Below are 19,325 nucleotides of genomic sequence, written 5' to 3'. Positions count from 1 at the left end.
CAGTCTGAGATATTTTGTGTGTGGGTAGGTGCGTGGGTGCACGCGTGCGTGCGTGTGTGCACACGCTGCAATAGTGAGGCTTGAACTTAGAGCATTGTTTTCAGGTGTTTTTTTTTCCTCTTTTTTCCTCATCACTGGTGTTGCTGAGATATTATCTTGAGAAAGGCCAAATGATGAGGCACTGGTGGCTTATGCCTGTAATCCTAGCTACTCGGGAGGCTGACATCTGAGGATCATGGTTCAAAGCAAGCCCAAGAAAGAAGGTCCATGAAACTTTTGTTAACCACCAGAAAACCAGAAGTGGAGCTGTGGCTCAAAGAGGTAGAATGCTAGCATTGAGTAAAAAGGCTCAGAGATAGAGCTCAGGCCCTGAGTTCAAGCCCCACAACTTAGAAGAAAAAGAAAAGGCCAAATGATATGCCTTAGAACCACTGAGTGCGACTGAGGCTGGTTACTTCTTGCTCTGTACTCGAAGTTCCCTGGGGAAACCTCCATTGCCCAGTGTGATGGAGACTTGCTGCACAGCTAACCAGATCGGTGAACACTGCTGCCCTGGTGGCCAGAGGTGAAGCCAGAAGGAAATTTTCCATTGTCAGCCCATCTGGGGGTGGTGTTGGCTTCAGAGAGCTTTCCCACTGGTCACGAATGAGACAGGATAGTATAAAGTCCTAGTGATTTGGGGCCAACATGGAATGAGTCTGATGGGCCATTCTGCCTCTAGAGTTACTTATGAGGGTAACAGGTCTACATTGCTGCTCAGCTTCTTCCTCAGTCCTGTCCTGCTTCTTGATCCTCTGACCTTTAGATGTTATACTAAAACTGACACCCAGTATGGGCCAACTCTGCAGGACATCATGCCCAGTCAGCCATGGCTTGTATGACAAGCCCAGAATGGATGATAAGATATAGCTTGGCCAGTGCCAGTGTCTCAGGACCTGGCAGGATCTGCAGATTCTGCTACCACTGACCCTACCTTGAGCCTGCATAGCAGTTTGATCTTCACACATTCATTACTAGAAGGATGATTTCCCCCAGTTTCAGATGGACAATTGAGGTTCAGAGGAGGGCAACTTGCTCAATGTCAAGACAGACACTATTTGCAGTTCCATCCCCATCATTAACCCCCAAGCAAGTTGTCAACCCAACAATATTTGTCCCTTCACCTCTTGGAAACAAGCTGACTTACCTGGCAGCACCAGAAAGAGACCTCCAGGTCCTGGCCACTAGGCCAGTTCTTGTCCAAGCTCTACAGTAGCCTGGTTCCAGAGCAAGAGTCTCCCCAGGTCGTGGTGGGAGAAGGAGTAAAAGGACCTCAGTGGCACCTGTCCATCAGCCCTACCTTAAACACAAACATCTCGCCCCTGAAGAGGGCCACCGTGTTGAAGTTGCCATCACAGATGTTGGGTTTGGTGCCTGGAGTGGATGGTCGGTCTCCAAGGGGTGGCCGAGGGGGCCTGGGCTGGCGCTCATGTTTCCTCTCAGATGGTGAGTGGATCCTGCGGACTGGGAGTGTAGGGAGGGGCCTTGTGGGCTCCAGAGGCTCTGCTGGTGGTCCTGGAGAGAGAGGCTGCATCTTAGAGAAGAGCCAATGGTTCTCTGGGGCTCTCTACCATTACTGCAGGCAGCTCCTGGTCAAGCCTGTCACCTGGCCACCCATCAATTCACCCTGAGTTAACTCCCCCAACCTTCAAAAAGTAAATAGAAATAGCCACTGGATAGGGACACTCCTCTTCTTAATTCCTAAATCTGATAGTGCTCGCTCTTTCTCTCTCTCTCTCATCCTCTCTCTGTCTTCTGTTATTAGAACAAATTTGTTCTTCCTCATGGTCAGAATCCCATGCCTCGTCTCTGCTTTCCTACATACACACTGGCCCATTTTTTCCATCTCCTTCATTCTTCAACCTGCTCCCCACCCAAACCACTTGCCAAGATCATCAGTGACCTCTGTGTTATGGAATCCAACAGTTATTGACTCAAACTTTGTTGAGCATATGAATCATCTAGGGATCTGGATAAAGTGCAGATTATGACTCAGAGGGCTTAGTATGGGGCCTGCATATCTTCAAGATCTCAAGTGATGTGGCTGTTGCTGCTTTGGGGTCCACACATTGAATAGCAAGATCCTAGAAACACTCCTTTTCCAGGATCTGGTGCTCTCCTGGGTTCCCTGCAACCTCAGCAGCTGTTCCTCTGAGCCTCCTTTTTTTTTTGGTCCATTGTGGAGCTTGAACTCTGGGCTTGGGCGCTGTCCCTGCGCTCTTCAGCTCAAGGCGAGTGCTCTACCGCTTGAGCCACAGCGCCACTTCCAGTTTTCTAGTGGTTTATTGGAGATAAGAGTCTCACTGACTTTCCTGCCCAGGCTGGCTTTGAACCGTGATCCTCAGATCTCAGCCTCCTGTGTAGCTAGGATTACAGGTGTAAGCCACCGGCGCCTGGCCCTCTGAGCCTCCTTTATTGCGATGTCTACCCTTCTCTAAAGATTGGGGTGCCCTGAACCCTCTTCACTTGTTTTCTTTCATCCTGGTATAGTGCCTCTCAACTTGAGTACATAGAAGGATCATCTGGGGACTTTTAAAAGTTCATCTCCTCGGGAAGCACACCCAATCATTAAAAAAAAAAAGAATCTTTTTTTATTTTTTTTTTCCCAGTCTTGGGCACTGTCCCTAAGTTCATTTTGCTCAAAGCTAGTGCTCTATCACTTGCATTATAGTACCACCTTTGGCTTTTTCTGTGGTTAACTGGAGATAAGAGTCCCATGGACTTTCCTGCCTGGACAGCCTCTTGAGTAGCTAAGATTACAGGTATAAGCCACCTGCACCTGGCTAAAATTGGAATCTTAAGATGATTTCAATAGACAGCCACCACTCCAGGAGTCTGATGCAAACTCTTGATTAGAAAGATGCTTAACATCAGAGCGCATCACAAAGACACTTAATTTTACTATATATTTCAATTCAATAGCCATCTGTGGCTAGTGGCTATTGTATTAAATATCAAAGATCCCAAGTCAGTATCTCAGCCTAGGTCTTTCTACTACAGACTGGTGAATCCCATTGCTCCACAATGACCCTCACCACTGCATCTGCTCTGTCAGGTCCTGTCCATTCTGCCTTTGAAACACCTTCTCATACTTACTGCTTCCACCCTACCCTCTTCTGCTTTACCTGTTATGATCCAGAGATCTGAACAGGGAATCTCCTCCAGAGTAATGACCAGCATTTGCTCAAGTAAACTGGTCTTCCCATCTCACAACTGATGACTAGGATGAGAACTTGTGTGTGATATGATATGAAAGAGCCATGATGGAGGGCCATTCATATCAACATAGCAGCCTAGCATCTCACTGTTGTGGTTTTTTTTTTTAGATCAAAGCTGAGGATACTCATTAACTTGTATCACGAATATTCAGACAGCTGTGTGATTCTTCTTGGCTGGAAGGTACCCAGAAGAGTGTCCAGTCATCATCTGGCAGAGGGAGGGAAGCATGTGTGGCAGGGGAAGGGGCTGAGAAGAATGAGTAATCCTCATTTTGTCCCTCCCCTCGCTTTCTCCCTCAGTCACTGTCAGTCCACTCCTAGGTTTCCCAAGTGTCCTGGGGGGACCTCATAAAAACTGGCTCACAGAGAAACAGCAGCAATGTTGGTGAATGGCACAACTCCCCTTCCCTCCAGACAGCTAGCCACAGTTCAGCCCTACAGAAGGTGAAATGGCCCTCTTTCCCCACCACACACCATAGATCTTCTGGATTCCCTGGAGATCATCCTGGGGAAGCTTGAAGTTGTGTGTCTCCATGTACTGGTAGAAGGGTGCCATGATGGCACTAGGGTCATTGGAGTGCTCCAGTCCCAGCGCATGGCCCAGCTCATGCACAGCCACCAGGAAGAGGTCGTTCCCTGTGGAGAGGGGAAAGGGAAGGGACCAAGAACGCCCACTTAGGTATCAGTCAGTCAGTCCACTAGTTGGGCAAACACTGAAAAACATTGCCTTGTGTCAGGCCCTTATCTGGCTATCAGGATATACAGAGCTGAGACCCAATCTTTGCCTTCCAGACCTCTTGATATAGAGTGGCACTTGGAGAAATTACTTGAGTGACACAGTGTTCTGAGTGTTTTGTCCCAGATGGATGTAAGGGATGAGGGGGATTCTGAAGAGGATGGGGGCATTTAAATGTGGAAGGAAATACTCAGGGAAGACTGCAGAAAGCAAAAGCTTAATTAAATGTTGGGTCTTGAAAGGGATTCAGGGGTAGGAGAGGAAGAGGGTGGGGGTGGCATCCTGGCAGAGGGAATGCTCCAAAGCAGGTCCAGGAACAAGGAGTTTCATTCCACTTGGCTCTGGAACAAAGCGTGAGGGGAGGGCTAGAGTGAGATGAGGTCAGCCAGGCTGGCAAGCAGAGCTCCGTAATGCCCTACAAAGGAGTTTGGATTGACTTCTCAGCCAATGCAGGGTATAAGCAGGAGCGGAGGTGGGAGTGTGATGACAGCTCCCTGGTTATGGGTGTGGGAAGGGTTAAAGGGACATGGGGTTGGAGGCAGGAGGAACGGTGGGTTAGTTCAGAAGTCACTGCAAGAGTCTAGGTGGGAGGTGCAAAGGCTCTGAGCCAAGGCAGTAGCATTGGGGACAAGCAAAGAAAGTCCTTCGCATAGCTGGCTGGTGGTCAGCTTCAGATCCAAAGTAAAGAGCCCTAGGTGTAGGACAACTCTCAGTCAGCTGGACACCAGTCTCAAAAATGTTAACTGAATTACTGACCAGGATCAAGATGAGGATTCCAGTATGGGTAGACACATAATCCAGATGCTGAGAGTGAAAGACAGGACCCCAAGCGTGAAACAGTGGTGGGACAAGATACCTTCATTCCCAGCTCTTAACCCTACCAGCTTGTGACAGGGCCTAGTAGGTCTACCCCCCGCCCCCCATTTCTAAACTGGAGTGGAAGGTTGGATGAGTGAATAAGAAAACATATGAAGTATGTGACCTGGCCCTAAATGCTGCTGTTCTATAATATGTGAAGGGGAAGAAACTCACCCACCAGAAAGGAAGCCCAAGGCCAGTGAACAGGGTTCCAAGAAGACTCAGCCCTCCTGAGCTTCTGCATTAAGCCTGGGGCAGAGCAAGGTCTGAGTGTGTGTGTGTGTGTGTGTGTGTATTAAGTAACCAAAGTGTTGGTGTGTGTGTGTGTATTAAGTAACCAAAGTGTTGGTGTGTGTGTGTGTGTGTGTATTAAGTAACCAAAGTGTTGGTAAGCAATGCCCAGGACCAGAAATCGGACACACCACTGTATAGACAGTTGTCGTGCCTATGTGTCATTACAGACCCCTATTTTCCTTGACCTCTGGCATTTGTATACTTCTTTTGCATGTGCCCTAGGCACATCTTTGAGTCCTTTCTTCACCTCTAAGTCCAGGAAGGCTGCCAGGAGTCAGGAAGCCTGCTGCTCACTCTGGCTCTATCAAGGCCCCATGAGGGTCAGAACAAGTGGGAACTGTTTAGCCTTTCTGGATAAGGATTGGGAAAAGAGAACACTATGGGGCAGACCCAGATTATGGAACATGAGAGCCTGCCACTCCACCGATGCTACCAGTGTCTCAGCTAAGCCACCTTTGAGCCTGGAAAGGAAGGGGGATGGGCAAGATCAGTGCAAGGTTGGCCAGAAGCCTGGGGCTGACCTTCTGCTGGGAAGAGATGGCTGACAGGAGAAGGCCAGGCAGCCCTCAGTACCTTCCTCAGGTCCTGGTCCTCTGGCAGCAAGGGAGGTGTGAGCTCATCGTTGAGCTCCATCCCAAACAAAGGCAGGCTACTCAAGCCTGCGGAAGGCAGCTCTGTTTCCTGGGGCTGCCCTGGCTCTGCTCCTGGCTTGCTTCTCTACCTGGGACAAGCTGTTCAGGGGGCCCTATCTCCTGACTAGGTCCCTCCTCGAGATTGGGCCACAAGAATCTCAGCAAGGAGCCCAGGAGCTGGGCTGTGGGCTCTGAGACTCCTTTGTCCTTGGCTTGGGCTTTCAGAGAAAAGGAGTAACCCCTTCAAGGACAGGGGACTGCAGGTTTGTCCCAGGGACCCAAATGGAAGAGAGCCAGCATCCTACTGTACAGAAACCAGGAGAGCTCTGGGGAGGAGGGAAGGAGATGGGCAGGAGGGCTTCATAAGCATGGGAGAGGGAGATGAACTGTATGAAGAGGAGATCTGCTGTGGATGCCCTGGTGCCTTCAGGGCAGGAGGCTCTTATGGTAGACTGTTTAGTGGTCAGGACTATGGGGTTCCTGCCATGTCTAGCAGTGTGACATTTTAGATCTCTCCCTCTGTAAAATGAAGAGAACAATGCTATCTTTCTCATAGGAATAGGAGTGAATGAAGATGAGTGAAACAAGGTATATAAGATGCTTATATCTGCTCCTGGCACAGAAGCCTCACACTATTAATTAGCATATCTGTGTTGAGATATGTGCAAGAACCAGCACCCTTCAAATCTAGTGTTTCCCGAAGTCCCTGGCCTTCCCACATTCCAGACAGCCTGCTTAGCTATGCCAGTGTCCTTGTCTCTTAGGACCTTCCTACTTGACTCCTCCATCTCCTTGACTCTCCAGCCCCACAAAGGCTTTCCCTTCACCTTGATTGTCTCATTAGTGTTGGTCCCCCCACCTGAAATAGCCTTTTCCCTCCAGACTGCAGCTCAGAGCCTATCTTCCAGAAAGCCTGCTGGATGCTCCCAGCTGCTTCCTTCACTCTCCCAGCATTCTCTGAGGCCACTTCGTGGTTTATGATAATTACAGCCTTTATACTCTCCCCCACTCCAGGACTGTGAGCTCCTTGGGGGCAAGCTTTCAGCCTCTAAGGTGAGAGTACCCCAGATGGAAGTATCAAAAGCTCAATATTCTTCCAAGTCTTTAGACGGCCTGCAGCAGAATTGTTTTGGTAAGGGTGTGGGGGGAGGGGGAGACATGAGAAGGGGGGTTGTGACTGGGAGAGAGACTGTTAAGATGTGGAGTCCCAGATTCACATCTAGGTCTGCCATTTACATCTACTGTGTGAACTTCTCAACCCCTTGGGAGAACTTGACTTTCCTCATCTGTAAAATGGAGACTGGGATCCCTGTTGTTCCCAGCCTCTGGGCGGGGGAAGAGCTGGTGACGTAAGTGTGGAAGGGCTCTATCCTCTAAGGCACCGTATGGTCACGAAGGCTCTTCCTGTCTTGTCGCCTTGCCCTATGACACAGTGGCACACGGCTGAGTTCTCTCCCACAGGAGCTTAATGACTATCTGCTGATTTCACTGCTTGACTCATTTGAGAGAAATGAGAACAGGAGAAGTTTCTGGAAGTAGCTCCAGAAATTGGCTTTAAGGCATGGTGGGCTAGCTTGTTCATTCACAGGCTCAATAAGGTAGGGAATGAGAAGCACCTGCACAATGCAGTGGTTCTCCAGGGAGCCTCTTAAACACCTGGGGAGGGAATTCTGATTTAGGTGGTTTGGGTTGGACAGTAGACATCTTTTTGTTTGTTTGGTGATTTTGTTTGTTTGGTGATGCTGAGGGCTGAGGTTTGAACTCAAGGCATCTACACTTGAGCCATGCTTCCAGACTTGTTTATTTTGCTTTAAAGTAGGATACCTTGCCAACATTGTACTGTCTGTGCTTCCTGAGGCAGTGAACAGGAAGTACCAGTACCACTGAGAGAGGATTCTTTTTAAAAAGTTGAAGCTGAGTCTAATCAGGCCTATAATCTAATTACTAATATTCAGGATTCATGGGAAGAGAGATAGGTTAAAAGTAAACCTGAGACTACTCAAGCCTAATTACTCAGGACAAATGACCCAGCTTCCTTAAGACAAGGGAAGATAGTGGGGGTGTGAGGAGTCAACTGTTTTAAATTGCAAGAGCTTTAGTGGACAGCCATCTTGGTGTGCGGATCCTGTTTTCTTCCTGATTCAAAGAAGCAACTAGAAAAGACATCTCTGAGGTAGTTTGGGAAAGTGAATACAAACTAGGTATTAGATTGTAAGAAATTGTTACCTTTGTTGGGTTTGATTGTTTTGTGGTTTATGTTAAACGTGAGTCTTGGAAATGGAGGAGTGGTAGAGCACCAGCCTTGAGTGGAAAAGAAAAAGTAAGTCTTTACCATAAGTACATACTAAAGAATTCACAGTTGAAGTGATAGACCCAAGATTTTCTTTAAAATGCATGAAGTGAAATAGAAATGATACAGTGTTGATTACTGAAGTAGGCAATGGGTACCTGGAGATCATAATCCTCCTCCCTGCTTTCTGGAGTTTGAAGGTTTTCATAATGAAAATGTAGGGAGTGGGGGAAGATAGCTAATAATAAAATTTTCCCAGGAGACCTCTGTCTCTCCTTTGCTGAGTCTATGTGGAAATTAAATGAGATAATATCCAGGTGCTCAATAAATCTCCTTTCCTTTCCTAACAAAACTTGTCTTGGAGCAGTATGTACCAGCTCACCAGGGGTATGTTGCCACGATTGTGAGCTGTATCTGGTTCATGTCTGATTTTCCAAAGAGATCCTGACTACAGTCCAAAGAAGACATTAGCTATCTTAGAATTTCTATCAGAACTGGAGGTTGTTCAAAACTAAGGTAGGACAGGCAAGAGGGGTACTCATTCACAGCTTCTAGGTCCTTCTCCTGCATACCACCAGTTCTCCCCCACTCCAAGGAGTTGGGGAGTATAAATCCCTAGAGCTGGGCAGAAGGAGACTGAGGAGTAAGCACATCCTCCTATCACCTCCACTGGACAACATCCCTTTGAAATTCATTTGTCAAATACTTCAAAAGAAAAATTCACTTGTTTCTACCAAGACTACAACTAAAACCATATCAGCTAATAGTGCTGGGCACATAACTTGGCCTCAAAAGTAGAAGTTCTCTTAACCTTATCAGTTAGCAAAGTCAGGCATTTGTTGATACCAATCCAAAAACAAGAATGAGATAAATAAAAATAGTTATGCAGAAAGCCAGGAAATATGTTCAGGACATAGGGTAGAGATAGAGTAAGCTGGAAGTGGCGCTGTGGCTCAAGTGGTAGAGCGCTAGCCTTGAGCTGAAGAGTTGAGGAACAGCGCCCAGACCCAGAGTTCAGGCCTCAGGACCGGACCCCGCCCCCCAAAAAAGAGAGAGAGATTAGAGTAGAGGAAATGAAGTTTCATAGGAAAGAAAACAAAAATCTGAAGAGGGAGGAGGACAAAGAGAAATGTAATGATTTCATAACACTATCTAGGCTGAGCCTTAGCCAACTATTTCTTGAACAAATCTGAAACAAATAAGCTGAAAGTTATCAATCCCTGAACCATACAGTGATTTAGAGTGTTCCCAAAGGAGTGAAGCTCCAGCTCCAGACACCAGACATGGCCTCTGAGGAGAGGGGACTTGGATATTATGCTTATAGCCTGAAGCAGTATCAAGAACAGAGAACTGTTCTCTGTTTCCCAAACTTACTTAAGAATCAGCATTTCCTACACAGGGATATGATAAATTATAAAGGACTCTAAGCATTCACACACAGTGAGACCAAAGGAGGATACCCCTAGCAAAGGCCCCTATGCCTTTGTGCATCTGATTATATAAAATAATATTTATTGAAATGAGCTCCAGGAAAAAGAAATAAGAGGTTTTTCTTTGTTGCTGTTTTCTTTTTTTTTCTTTTTCTTTTGTTGGTGGTGGGGCTTGAAGTCTGGGCCTGGGCGCTGTCGCTCAATTCTTCAGCTCAAGGCGAGTGCTCTACCACTTGAGCCACAACGCCACTTCCGGTTTTCTGGTGGTTTATTGGAGATAAGAGTCTCACAGACTTTCCTGCCCGGGCTGGCTTTGAACCATGATCTTCAGATCTCAGCCTCCTGAGTAGCTAGGATTACAGGCGTGAGCCACTGGTGCCCAGCTTTCTTTTCTTTTTGTCTTGTTTGTTTATCTGTCTTTGGCAGGGTAAAGGGAGCACAGAAATGGAGGGACAAAGGGTGAACAAATGTAGCAGTGGTATTTAGTAAACATAATGTTGAGAATGAACTATACAACTTGTGGGTAGGGAAGGGAGAGGAAAACTTGGAGAGAGAAGAGAGTAGTGACACTGTCTAAAAAGAAATGTAAGCCAGGCGCCCGTGGCTCATGCCTGTAATCCTAGCTACTCAGGAGGCTGAGCTCTGAGGATCTCGGTTCAAAGCCAGCCTGGGCACTAAAGTCCGTGAGACTCTTATCTCCAATAAACCACTAGAAAACCGGAAGTGGTGCTGTGGCTCAAGTGGTAGAGCGGTCGCCTTGAGCTGAAGAGTACAGGGACCCAAGCCCAGAGTTCAAGCCCCACGACCAACAAAAAAATAAATTAATTAATTTTAAAAAAAGAAATGTACTGTTTACCTAGCTTATGTAACTATAACACCTTTGTACATCACCTTTATAATAATAACAATAAATTAAAGAAAATCAGCATTTCCAAGTGAAAGACGGGGGTCAGTCTCTCTCATTTTCACTCTCATTCTTGCTCATCTTTTGTGCTTATGGCTGATGCTCTATCACTTGAGCCACACCTCCAGTTCTGACTTTATGCTGGTTAATTGGAGATAAGAGTCTCTTGGATTTGTCTTCTTGGCCTGGCTTCAAAGTGTGAGCCTCATATCTCAGCCTCCTGAGTAACTAGGATTATAGGCAAGAGCCACCAAGGTCCAGCTTGTTTTTTTTTGTTTTGTTTTGTTTTGGTCTTAAAAGTGTTCAGATGCCCCTCGTCTTTGCAGACTTGGTATCATGTCACATTGGAAGGAACCTTAAAGATCACCTAGTTCAGCCCCTTGTTTTCCACATAAGGAAACTGAGGGCAAACTGTCACTAGTCACACAGGCAGAAAGTTGAACTAGGGATTGAACTGAGTGCCATTTGAGCCCTGAACTCTTCATCTCAAATTGGGTGTAATGCAAGGCAAACTGGCTTTCACACCTGTAATCCCATGCAGGAGGCAGAGATTGGAAGAATTGCAATTTGAGGCCAGCCTGGAAAAAAAAATCTGAGACCTCCTATTTCTTTATTTTTATTTTATTTTGAGGGATACAATGTCACCCCTTCCCCTGCCTCCCAGTTTGTGGTCCTTATTTCAACCAATAAAAGACTGGGCAGGGCTCAGGTGGCTCATGTCTGTAATCCTGGCTACTCAGAGGATTGTTATCTGAGGATCATGCTTCAAAGCCAGCCCAGGCAAGAAAATCTGTGAAACTCTTATCTCCAATTAACCACCAGAAAACCAGAAGTGGCTCTGTGGCTCAAAGTGGTAGAGCACTAGCCTTGAGTGAAAAAGCTCAGGGATAGCGCCCAGACCCTGAGTTCAAGCCCCAGGACCAAAAAACAAAACCAAATAAAAAGTCCAAACAACAGGAAAAAAACTAGGCATGGTGGCACATGCCTGCCATTCCAGCTATACAGGAAGCATAAATAGGAGAATCTCAGGCTTAGGATGGCTCAGGTATAATTATAAGAAAAAAAAAACAACAACTAAAAAATCTGGGCGCTAATGGCTCACGCCTGTAATCCTAGCTACTCAGGAGGCTGAGATCTGAGGATCGCGGTTCAAAGCCAGCCTGGGCATGAAAGTCTGTGAGACTCTTATCTCCAATAAACCACTAGAAAACCGGAAGTGGCGCAGTGCTGAAGAGCGCAGGGACAGCGCTCACGCCCAGAGTTCAAGTACCACGACCGACCCCCCAAAAAACAAACCTAAAACAGAAACTAAAATAACTGGGATGTGTGGCTCAAGCAGTAGAACACCTGTCTAGCAAGGCTTTTGTGATCAGTATTGTCAAATGAAGTGTTGGGGGACGTGGAGGTCTTACTAAGTAAGTGCTTTGTGAGTAAATAATGGTGAGGAACACTTTGACCACCGGAAAGGCATTCTTACTGCGCCTGCATAGTACTGTCTCCTGCTCCACTGAACCATAGTAGTATAGTGCAAGTTATCCCAAAACTAGAATAATTATGGTGCCTGTTAGAATAACCTGGGATCAGTCTATCACTCTCAACTTTAATACCTTGTTAACCTTTTTCTCAAGCCTCTAACACATCATTTTTTTCTTCTAACTCATGGTATAAGCCTGCCTCAGCCCAATTAGACCATCTCATAAGTGTTTTGACCCATCGCTGGCCTGGTAAGGGTTAGGTAACATCAAGTGTAGAGTATTATCAGATCACACTTTTTACACTATTGGGTTCTTAGTTCTTGAAAGTAAGACTGACATTTATGGCTTCCTCCAAGCTCTTCCTTGGAGCTTCTTTCTCTGACATCTAAGCAACCTAGGACTGATCCCCCACTCCCATCCCCTGGTGGTCTTACCGTCATGGTTGGCATTTCCTAGAGTCCATGGTTCATCTGAGTCAAAGTGAGTATCTCCTCCAATCCCTGGGCCAGGGAAGTAGGCATGGGCCAGGAATCCTCCTTCCCCATCAAATGGGGAGCTGTCACCATGGAAACCAGAAGCAAAGAAGATCATGATGTCTGCCTCCTTCCGATCACTTTTGATCTCATGGTATGGCACCTCTTCAAAGGTCAGTGGAGTCACCTTCTGCCACACATCAAAAGCCTGGCGAATAGCTTTACGTGTGTCTAGCTCACCCACCTTTGGGGTATAGTTGTGAATGCTGAGGAGAGAGGGGAAAATCATTAGGGAGGAACAGAAGGCCTGAGATAAATGGAGCTCTAGGTACTTCAGAGGCAGTATAGCCCATTGGTCCAGCTAGCCTAAGGCTGGGAAGGCAAAATTCTAGATCTTTCTACCTGCCTCAATCAGAATAGTTTTGTTTTTTAAAGTGGTGATGTTGGGGTTTGAACTCAGGGCCTGAGAACTGTGCCTGAGCTTTTATGTTCAAGGCTAGTGTTCTACCACTTAAGCCACAGCTCCACTTCCAGCTTTTTTGATGTTTAAAGCTCATTTCACTAACAATGGATTTTCCTGTCCTGGAAGGCTTTGAACCACATTCCTCAGAGCTCAGCCTCCTAGTAGCTAGTATTATAGGCATGAGCCACCAGAGCTCATCAAACCTTTTTCTTTTTCTTTATTTTTTCTTTCTTTACTTTTTTGCCAGTCGTGGGGCCTGGGCACTGTCCTTGAGCTCTTCAGCTCAAGGCTAGCCCTCTACCACTTGAGCCACAGTGCCACTTCTGGCCTTTTCTGCTTATGTGGTGCTGAGGAATGGAACCCAGGGCCTCATGCATGTGAGGCAAGCACTCTACCACTGAACTACCTTTCCCAGCCCCTTTTTAATTTTTTTAAAACACTTTCTTTTTTAAAAGGCAAAAATAATTTTATGTAAGTTTTTTTTTTTTTTGTCATGGGGCTTGAACTCTGGGCTTGGGCGCTGACCTTGTGCTCTTCATCTCAAGGCAAGCGCTCTACCGCTTGAGCCACAGCACCACTTCCGGTTTTCTAGCGGTTTATTGGAGATAAGAGTCTCACGAACTTTCCTGCCTGGGCTGGCTTTGAACCACGATCCTCAGAATCTCAGCCTCCTGAGTAGCTAGGATTACAGGCGTGAGCCACCGGCGCCCGGCTTGAAAAAGGCAAATAGAATTTTATAAACCACCATAAAAACATGATATGAATAATACATCAGACTTTTTTTTTTTTTTGGTCATGGGGCTTGAACTCTGGGCCTGGACGCTGTCCCTCAGCAATTCAGCTCAAGGCTAGTGCTCTACCACTTGACCAACAGCGCCAATTCCAGTTTTCTGGTGGTTTACTGGAGATCAGAGTCTCACGGACTTTCCTGTCCAGGCTGGCTTTGAACCGTCATCCTCAGATCTCAGCCTCCTGAATAGCTAGGATTACAGGTATGAACCACCAGCGCCCAGCTTTCATCAGACATTTTTAAACTAGCTTTTCCCAATAGTCACAGTGTCCAGTCTTTACAGCTACATATTTGCATTGTTGTTTATTTGCTAATTCTTTTTCTATGTCTATGTCACTGCTTCCTTTAAGTTCAAGTTCTCACTTAGAAATTATGTCTCTAGGTGGCTCAGTGGTAGAGTGCTTGCCTTGCATGCATGAGGCCCTGGGTTCAATTCCTCAGCACCACATAAGCAGAAAAAGTCAGAAGTAGTGTGTGGCTCAAGTGGTAGAATGCTAGCCAAGAGCTGAGGGACAGTGCCCAGGCCCAGAGTTCAGACCCTATGACAGACAAAAAATAATGTCCCTATAAACAATAATTCATTAGAAAACTTCGTACCATTTAGGAGAACTTTAAATTTTTTTTTTTTGGTCGGTTGTAGAGCTTGAACTCTGGGCTTGGGCGCTATCCCTGTGCTCTTCAGCTCAAGATAACCGCTCTACCACTTGAGCCACAGCACTACTTCTGGTTTTCTAGTGGTTTATTGGAGATAAGAGTCTCACGGACTTTTGTGCCCAGGCTGGCTTTGAACTGAGATCCTCAGATCTCAGCCTCCTGAGTAGCTAGGATTACAGGCGTGAGCTACCGGCGCCTGGCTTAAATATTTTTAAAATGATCTTTAAGTAGTTGTACAAAGGAGTTGCCATTCAACAAAACATCTTGAGAATACAATGTGTCTTAATTTCACCCTTTTAACATCTTCCTCCAGCCCTTCAAACCTACCTTTCCCTGACTTTTCTTAATTTTATAGGCTATACATTATATTTTTGACTATATTTTTCCCCAACTTCTCATTTTCATTCATCTACTCCTCTCTCCTTTCCCCTTGACCCACCCCATCCCTTTCAAGTACCCATTTCCTGGTATTTATTTTTATTTTTTTGCCAATGCTGGGGCTTGAATTCTAGGCTTGGGTGCTGTCCCTGGGCTTCTTTTATTTAAGGCTAGTGCTCTACTACTTGAGCCTCAGCACCACTTATGACTTTTTTTTTCCTAAGTAGTTTACTGGAGGTAAGAGTCTCATGGACTTGCTTGCATGCTGGCTTTGAACCTCAATCCTCAGATCTCAGCCTCCTGAGTAGCTAGGATTACAGGCATGAGCCACCAGCACCTGGCTAGCGTTTATTTTGTTGAACTTTAATTCTGCCTTTCTAAGGAATTACACTATTTTTATTTTATTTTTGTGAGTTGTAAGGCTTGAACTCAGATCCTGGGTGCTGTCCCTGAGCTCTTTTGCTCAAGGCTAGTGCTCTATCACTTTGGGTCACAGCTCCATTTCTTGTTTTTGAGTGGCTAATTGGAGATAAGAGTCTCACCGGGACTTTTTGGCCTGAACCTGGCTTTGAATTGTGATCCTCAGATATCAGCCTCCTGAGTACCTAGGATTACAAGTCTGAGCTGCCGACACCTGGCCGAATTATACTATTTAAATTCTTCCTTGAATTGACCATATTTCAGTTAATACATTTGTATATACTTGGATACCATTTAATGTCTTTATTTACATGTTTATAAATGAATTCTAGCTTCTACATATGAGGGAAAACATACAACTTTTTTGTCTCTCTAGGCCTGACAACATAATTTTTTTTCCAGGTCCTTTCAGTTCTTTGCATGATGCAGTATCATTCCATTCTGTATATATACCATAGAGATGGAGTCTTGTAGATTTTTCTTCCCAGGCTGGCTTTGAACAATGATCCTCCAGGTCTTAGCCTCCTGAGTATCTAGGGTTACAGGTGTGAGTCACTGCTACCTGGCTTCTAGCCCATTTTAAACACAAATTTCTCTCTCTCTTTTTTTTTTTTTTGGTCCAGTCGTGGGGCCTGAACTCTGGGCCTGGGCGCCGTCCCTCAGCTCTTCAGCTCAAGGCTAGCACTCTACCACCTGAGCCACAGTGCCACTTACGGCTTTTTTTTTTTTCTTTTTGCTTATGTGGTGCTGAGGAATTGAACCCAGGGCCTCATGCATGCAAGGCAAGCGCTCTACCACTGAGCCACCTTCCCAGCCCAACACAGATTTCTCTTAAGTTTCCTCTTCTTGTCAGATTTCTGGGGAAAAAAAATCCTGTTGTAAACTCTATAGTTTGTCAGTTGAAGAGCCCTAGTTTAACACCAATGGTCTCTTAGTCCTGCCTCTGCACCAAGAGATACACCTGAAATAGCATCAGATATGCCAACAAGAGCCCAAGAGCATACTCTATTCCTGGCCCTTGCTCTAGGCCCACTTCAATTATAGTGTCTTAGAGTGGTAATTGGCTTCATCATCATCGTTCTTAGTCTACTAATGTAACTTATGAGACTGTTCAGCCTGGGTTTTCCCAGGCAGTCAAAGAATGGCACTGTGACTCATCTTCATTCTTTATACTCCTTAAGAAATAACTGGAGGAATGGGATGTAGCTCAAGTGGAAGAGCATCTGTCTAGCAAGTATACGCCCCAAGTTTAAACCTTAGTACCACACACACACACACACACACACTAACAAGAGAACAAGATACTCTGTGTTGGTCATCTTGGTAATCTATCAGGCTGACTTTGGGTGGGGAAGGAATACAGATCAGTGGGTTTGGCAAGCACTGATAAAGAGGAGAAGTTCTGTATGGTCTTTACCACATTTGAAAGCTATTAAATAATCCATACCCTGTGTTCTGTAACTAAAAACTGTAAGCATTTAAATAGAATACAGCTAATGAGCCCACAAAGGAGCAGATAATCCTGAAAACCTGAAGCTGTAGTCACTATCCTGTGGAAGATATAAGGAAGAACAGATTGCAGATTCTCAGTACCTGGTCCTGATGCCCACTTCCTGGGCCTTCATTCTGAACCCCAGAACAGCCTAAACCTCAGGCACAAAAAACTGAATGAGCATGGATCAAAGCCAGGGAGGAAGAGAGGGAGTTAATAGACCTGTAGGTAATATGTTTTTGCCTCCACTTCTGTCCAGTCAGGGCATAGCGCTTGTTTCTCCGCCTTCGACTCAAGTGGGGGTGATCAGGGACACCACATCGAGGTTTCTTCATCCATCTGGGCATAGAAAGGACACACACAAATACACATATGTATGGTGGTCACTGAACATTCTAGGAAGGCATTGCTTAGTCTCCAATCCCAGTCTGAATGACAATGTATGTACTCAACTTAAATTCTGATGGTCCCCAACAGGAACATGACTGACTGATTCATTAATTCATTCACTCGCAAACAAATATAAAGAAACATTACTGAATAAGAGATATAGAGTCAGGAGACATAGGTCATAATTCCATCTCCACCACTCAATTAAGACCACACAAGTGACTGAATCAGCATGAGCCACAGTTTTCTCTTTTGCATCCTATCTGCGGTAATGTTCTAATCCCTTGCCCTGTCCCACAAGGCCTGCATGATCTAGTCCCTACCACCTGTTCAATAGCTTGTCACCCTTCTGATCCTATGCCCCAGCCACAGTGAGTTTTGACGGCTTTTATGAACATGCTAATCCTTTTCCTACTCTGAGGTCTTTGCATTTGTTGTTTCCTTTACTTGCAGCACCCCATTTCTTTTCATATATTTGTCCCTTTACTTCATTAAGGTCTCTGCTCTTCAAAGAGAGTTTCTATGACCACTCTTTCTGAACAGACCACCCCATCCCGCCACTGTTTGCTTATTTTGTTATTTCTTCATAGCATTATACTCCCTGAAATTAAATATTTGCTTTTTTGTTCATTTTTACCTCTCTCACCAGATTCTGAGCTCCATGAGGACAGAAGCATTACTTGTAACCCCAGGGCTGGCATAATACTAAAACAGAAGGGGTTTGATAGTGGTTTGTTGGCTGACTGAATTAGAACCCTCTAACAGTAGGATGGCATAGTAGGTTTTCAAGATATAGCTAAATATCTGGGCATGGTGTTACTTGCCTGTAATCCCAGTTTTTTAAATAAGAGGATCATGAGTTAGAGGCCATAGTAAGACCTTGTCACAGAAAAATAAATAAAAATAGAGAAATGGAAAAGAAAAACTGGGAATGGTAATTCACGCCTGTAATTCCACTATGTAGGAGACATAGGAAGGAGGGTCTTGGTCTGAAGCCAGCTCTGGGCAAAAAGTACCAGATCCTATCTGAAAAATAGCTAAAGCAGAAGAGCTAGTATCATGCCTACTGGTAGTAACTCTTGCTACTGCCTAGCAAGTGTGAGGCCTTGAGTTCAAAACCCAATACCACAATCAGTCAATCAACCATTCAACCAACCAATCAATAAAGTGGCTGAGCAATTATAAAATTATAAAACAAATTATCTGTATAATCATAGAACATGATTATATGTAGCAGTTTCTCACATTGAATTGTGATATTTTTGTCAGTTGTGGGGCTTGAACTCTGGAACTGGATGCTGTCCCTGAGCTCTTCAGCTCAAGTTCAGCCCTCCACCACTTGAGCCATAGCACCACTTCCGGTTTTCTGGTGGTTAATTGGAAATAAAAGTCTCACAAACTTTCCTGCTTGGGCTGGCTTTGAACCATTATCCTCAGTCTCAGCCTCCTGAGTACTGAGGATTACAGGCATGAGCCACTGGCGCCCAGCTTGAATTGTGATTTTTTTTTTGGGTCCGGTCGTGGGGCCTGAACTCTGGGCCTGGGCACTATCCCTCAGCTCTTCAGATCAAGGCTTGCACTCTACCACCTGAGCCACAGTGCCACTTACGGCTTTTTTTGCTTATGTGGTGCTGAGGAATCGAACCCAGGGCCTTCTGCATGCAAGGCAAGCATTCTACCACTGAGCCGACTTCAGGCTGGGGCTCCTAATTTTCAGTGCTTAGCACAAGGGTGAGCTAGAGGAACTATGCTGTTGACTGAATAAATGATTGAATGAATAAATGGGTGAAACTTCCTAAGGTAGTCGCTCAAAAATAGTACTTGAAGTTGCAAATCAAGCCTCCTTTCACTAACAGTCTCTAGGACAAGAACCTCAATACGTCTGCCATTGCAAGGCTGAATTAGACCTGGAAAGATCCTTAGGCTAGAAAATAGGCCCAGAGAAAGGGAGTGATTACCCAAAGTCAGATCTCTGAATTCTGCCTTAAACTCTACTACACTCAGGCCTTATATTGAATGAAGAAACTTCTCCTTCCCATGATTCTAGCATACTCACGTTGCCCATGCTTTACCTCCTTCCTATGAAGGGGTGTGGGCAAAACTAAACTACCTCCTTCCTATGAAGGGGTGTGGGCAATGCCACCCCTTCCCTCGGATCCTTCCCTCTGCCTCCCCCTTTCTTTGTCCACCTGCCACTCTCTGAACTTTGTCCAACAGGCCTGGGGCTTTCTGGAACTGAGTAAAATCCAAGGCCAGCTGGTGCCTCAGCAGAGACACCAGTGCTTCTGGCCCAGGGTGCACTGCTGTGAGGCCTGAGCAAAGCCCTCAAAATAACCTCCACCTGGAAAGAGAGTTGGGCTCTCTAAGCGGCTCTTGTGAGTCTGCAAAC

The 19,325-nt window shown here is 45.7% G+C and overlaps 1 protein-coding gene across 1 annotated transcript in view; it reads right to left on the bottom strand.

Annotated features, from left to right (window-relative positions):
* The window catches only part of Mmp24 (matrix metallopeptidase 24), a 48,140-nt gene that overhangs the window by 5,214 nt on the left and 23,601 nt on the right, over positions 1 to 19,325 (bottom strand). Inside the window, exons 3-6 of the mRNA XM_042694700.1 lie at positions 16,769 to 16,885; positions 12,311 to 12,615; positions 3,732 to 3,893; positions 1,340 to 1,554 (exon numbers count right to left, since the gene is read on the bottom strand). Coding sequence (XP_042550634.1) covers positions 1,340 to 1,554; positions 3,732 to 3,893; positions 12,311 to 12,615; positions 16,769 to 16,885 — 799 coding nt within the window. The remainder of the gene's footprint in view (positions 1 to 1,339; positions 1,555 to 3,731; positions 3,894 to 12,310; positions 12,616 to 16,768; positions 16,886 to 19,325) is intronic.

This window comes from Dipodomys spectabilis, unplaced genomic scaffold (genome assembly GCF_019054845.1).
Source record: "Dipodomys spectabilis isolate Male_0828 unplaced genomic scaffold, ASM1905484v1 ptg000175l, whole genome shotgun sequence".
In the NCBI taxonomy this organism is placed as follows: domain Eukaryota; kingdom Metazoa; phylum Chordata; class Mammalia; order Rodentia; family Heteromyidae; genus Dipodomys; species Dipodomys spectabilis.
The sequence above is the reverse complement of the archived record's forward strand: the minus strand, read 5'-3'. Positions and strand labels throughout refer to the sequence as shown.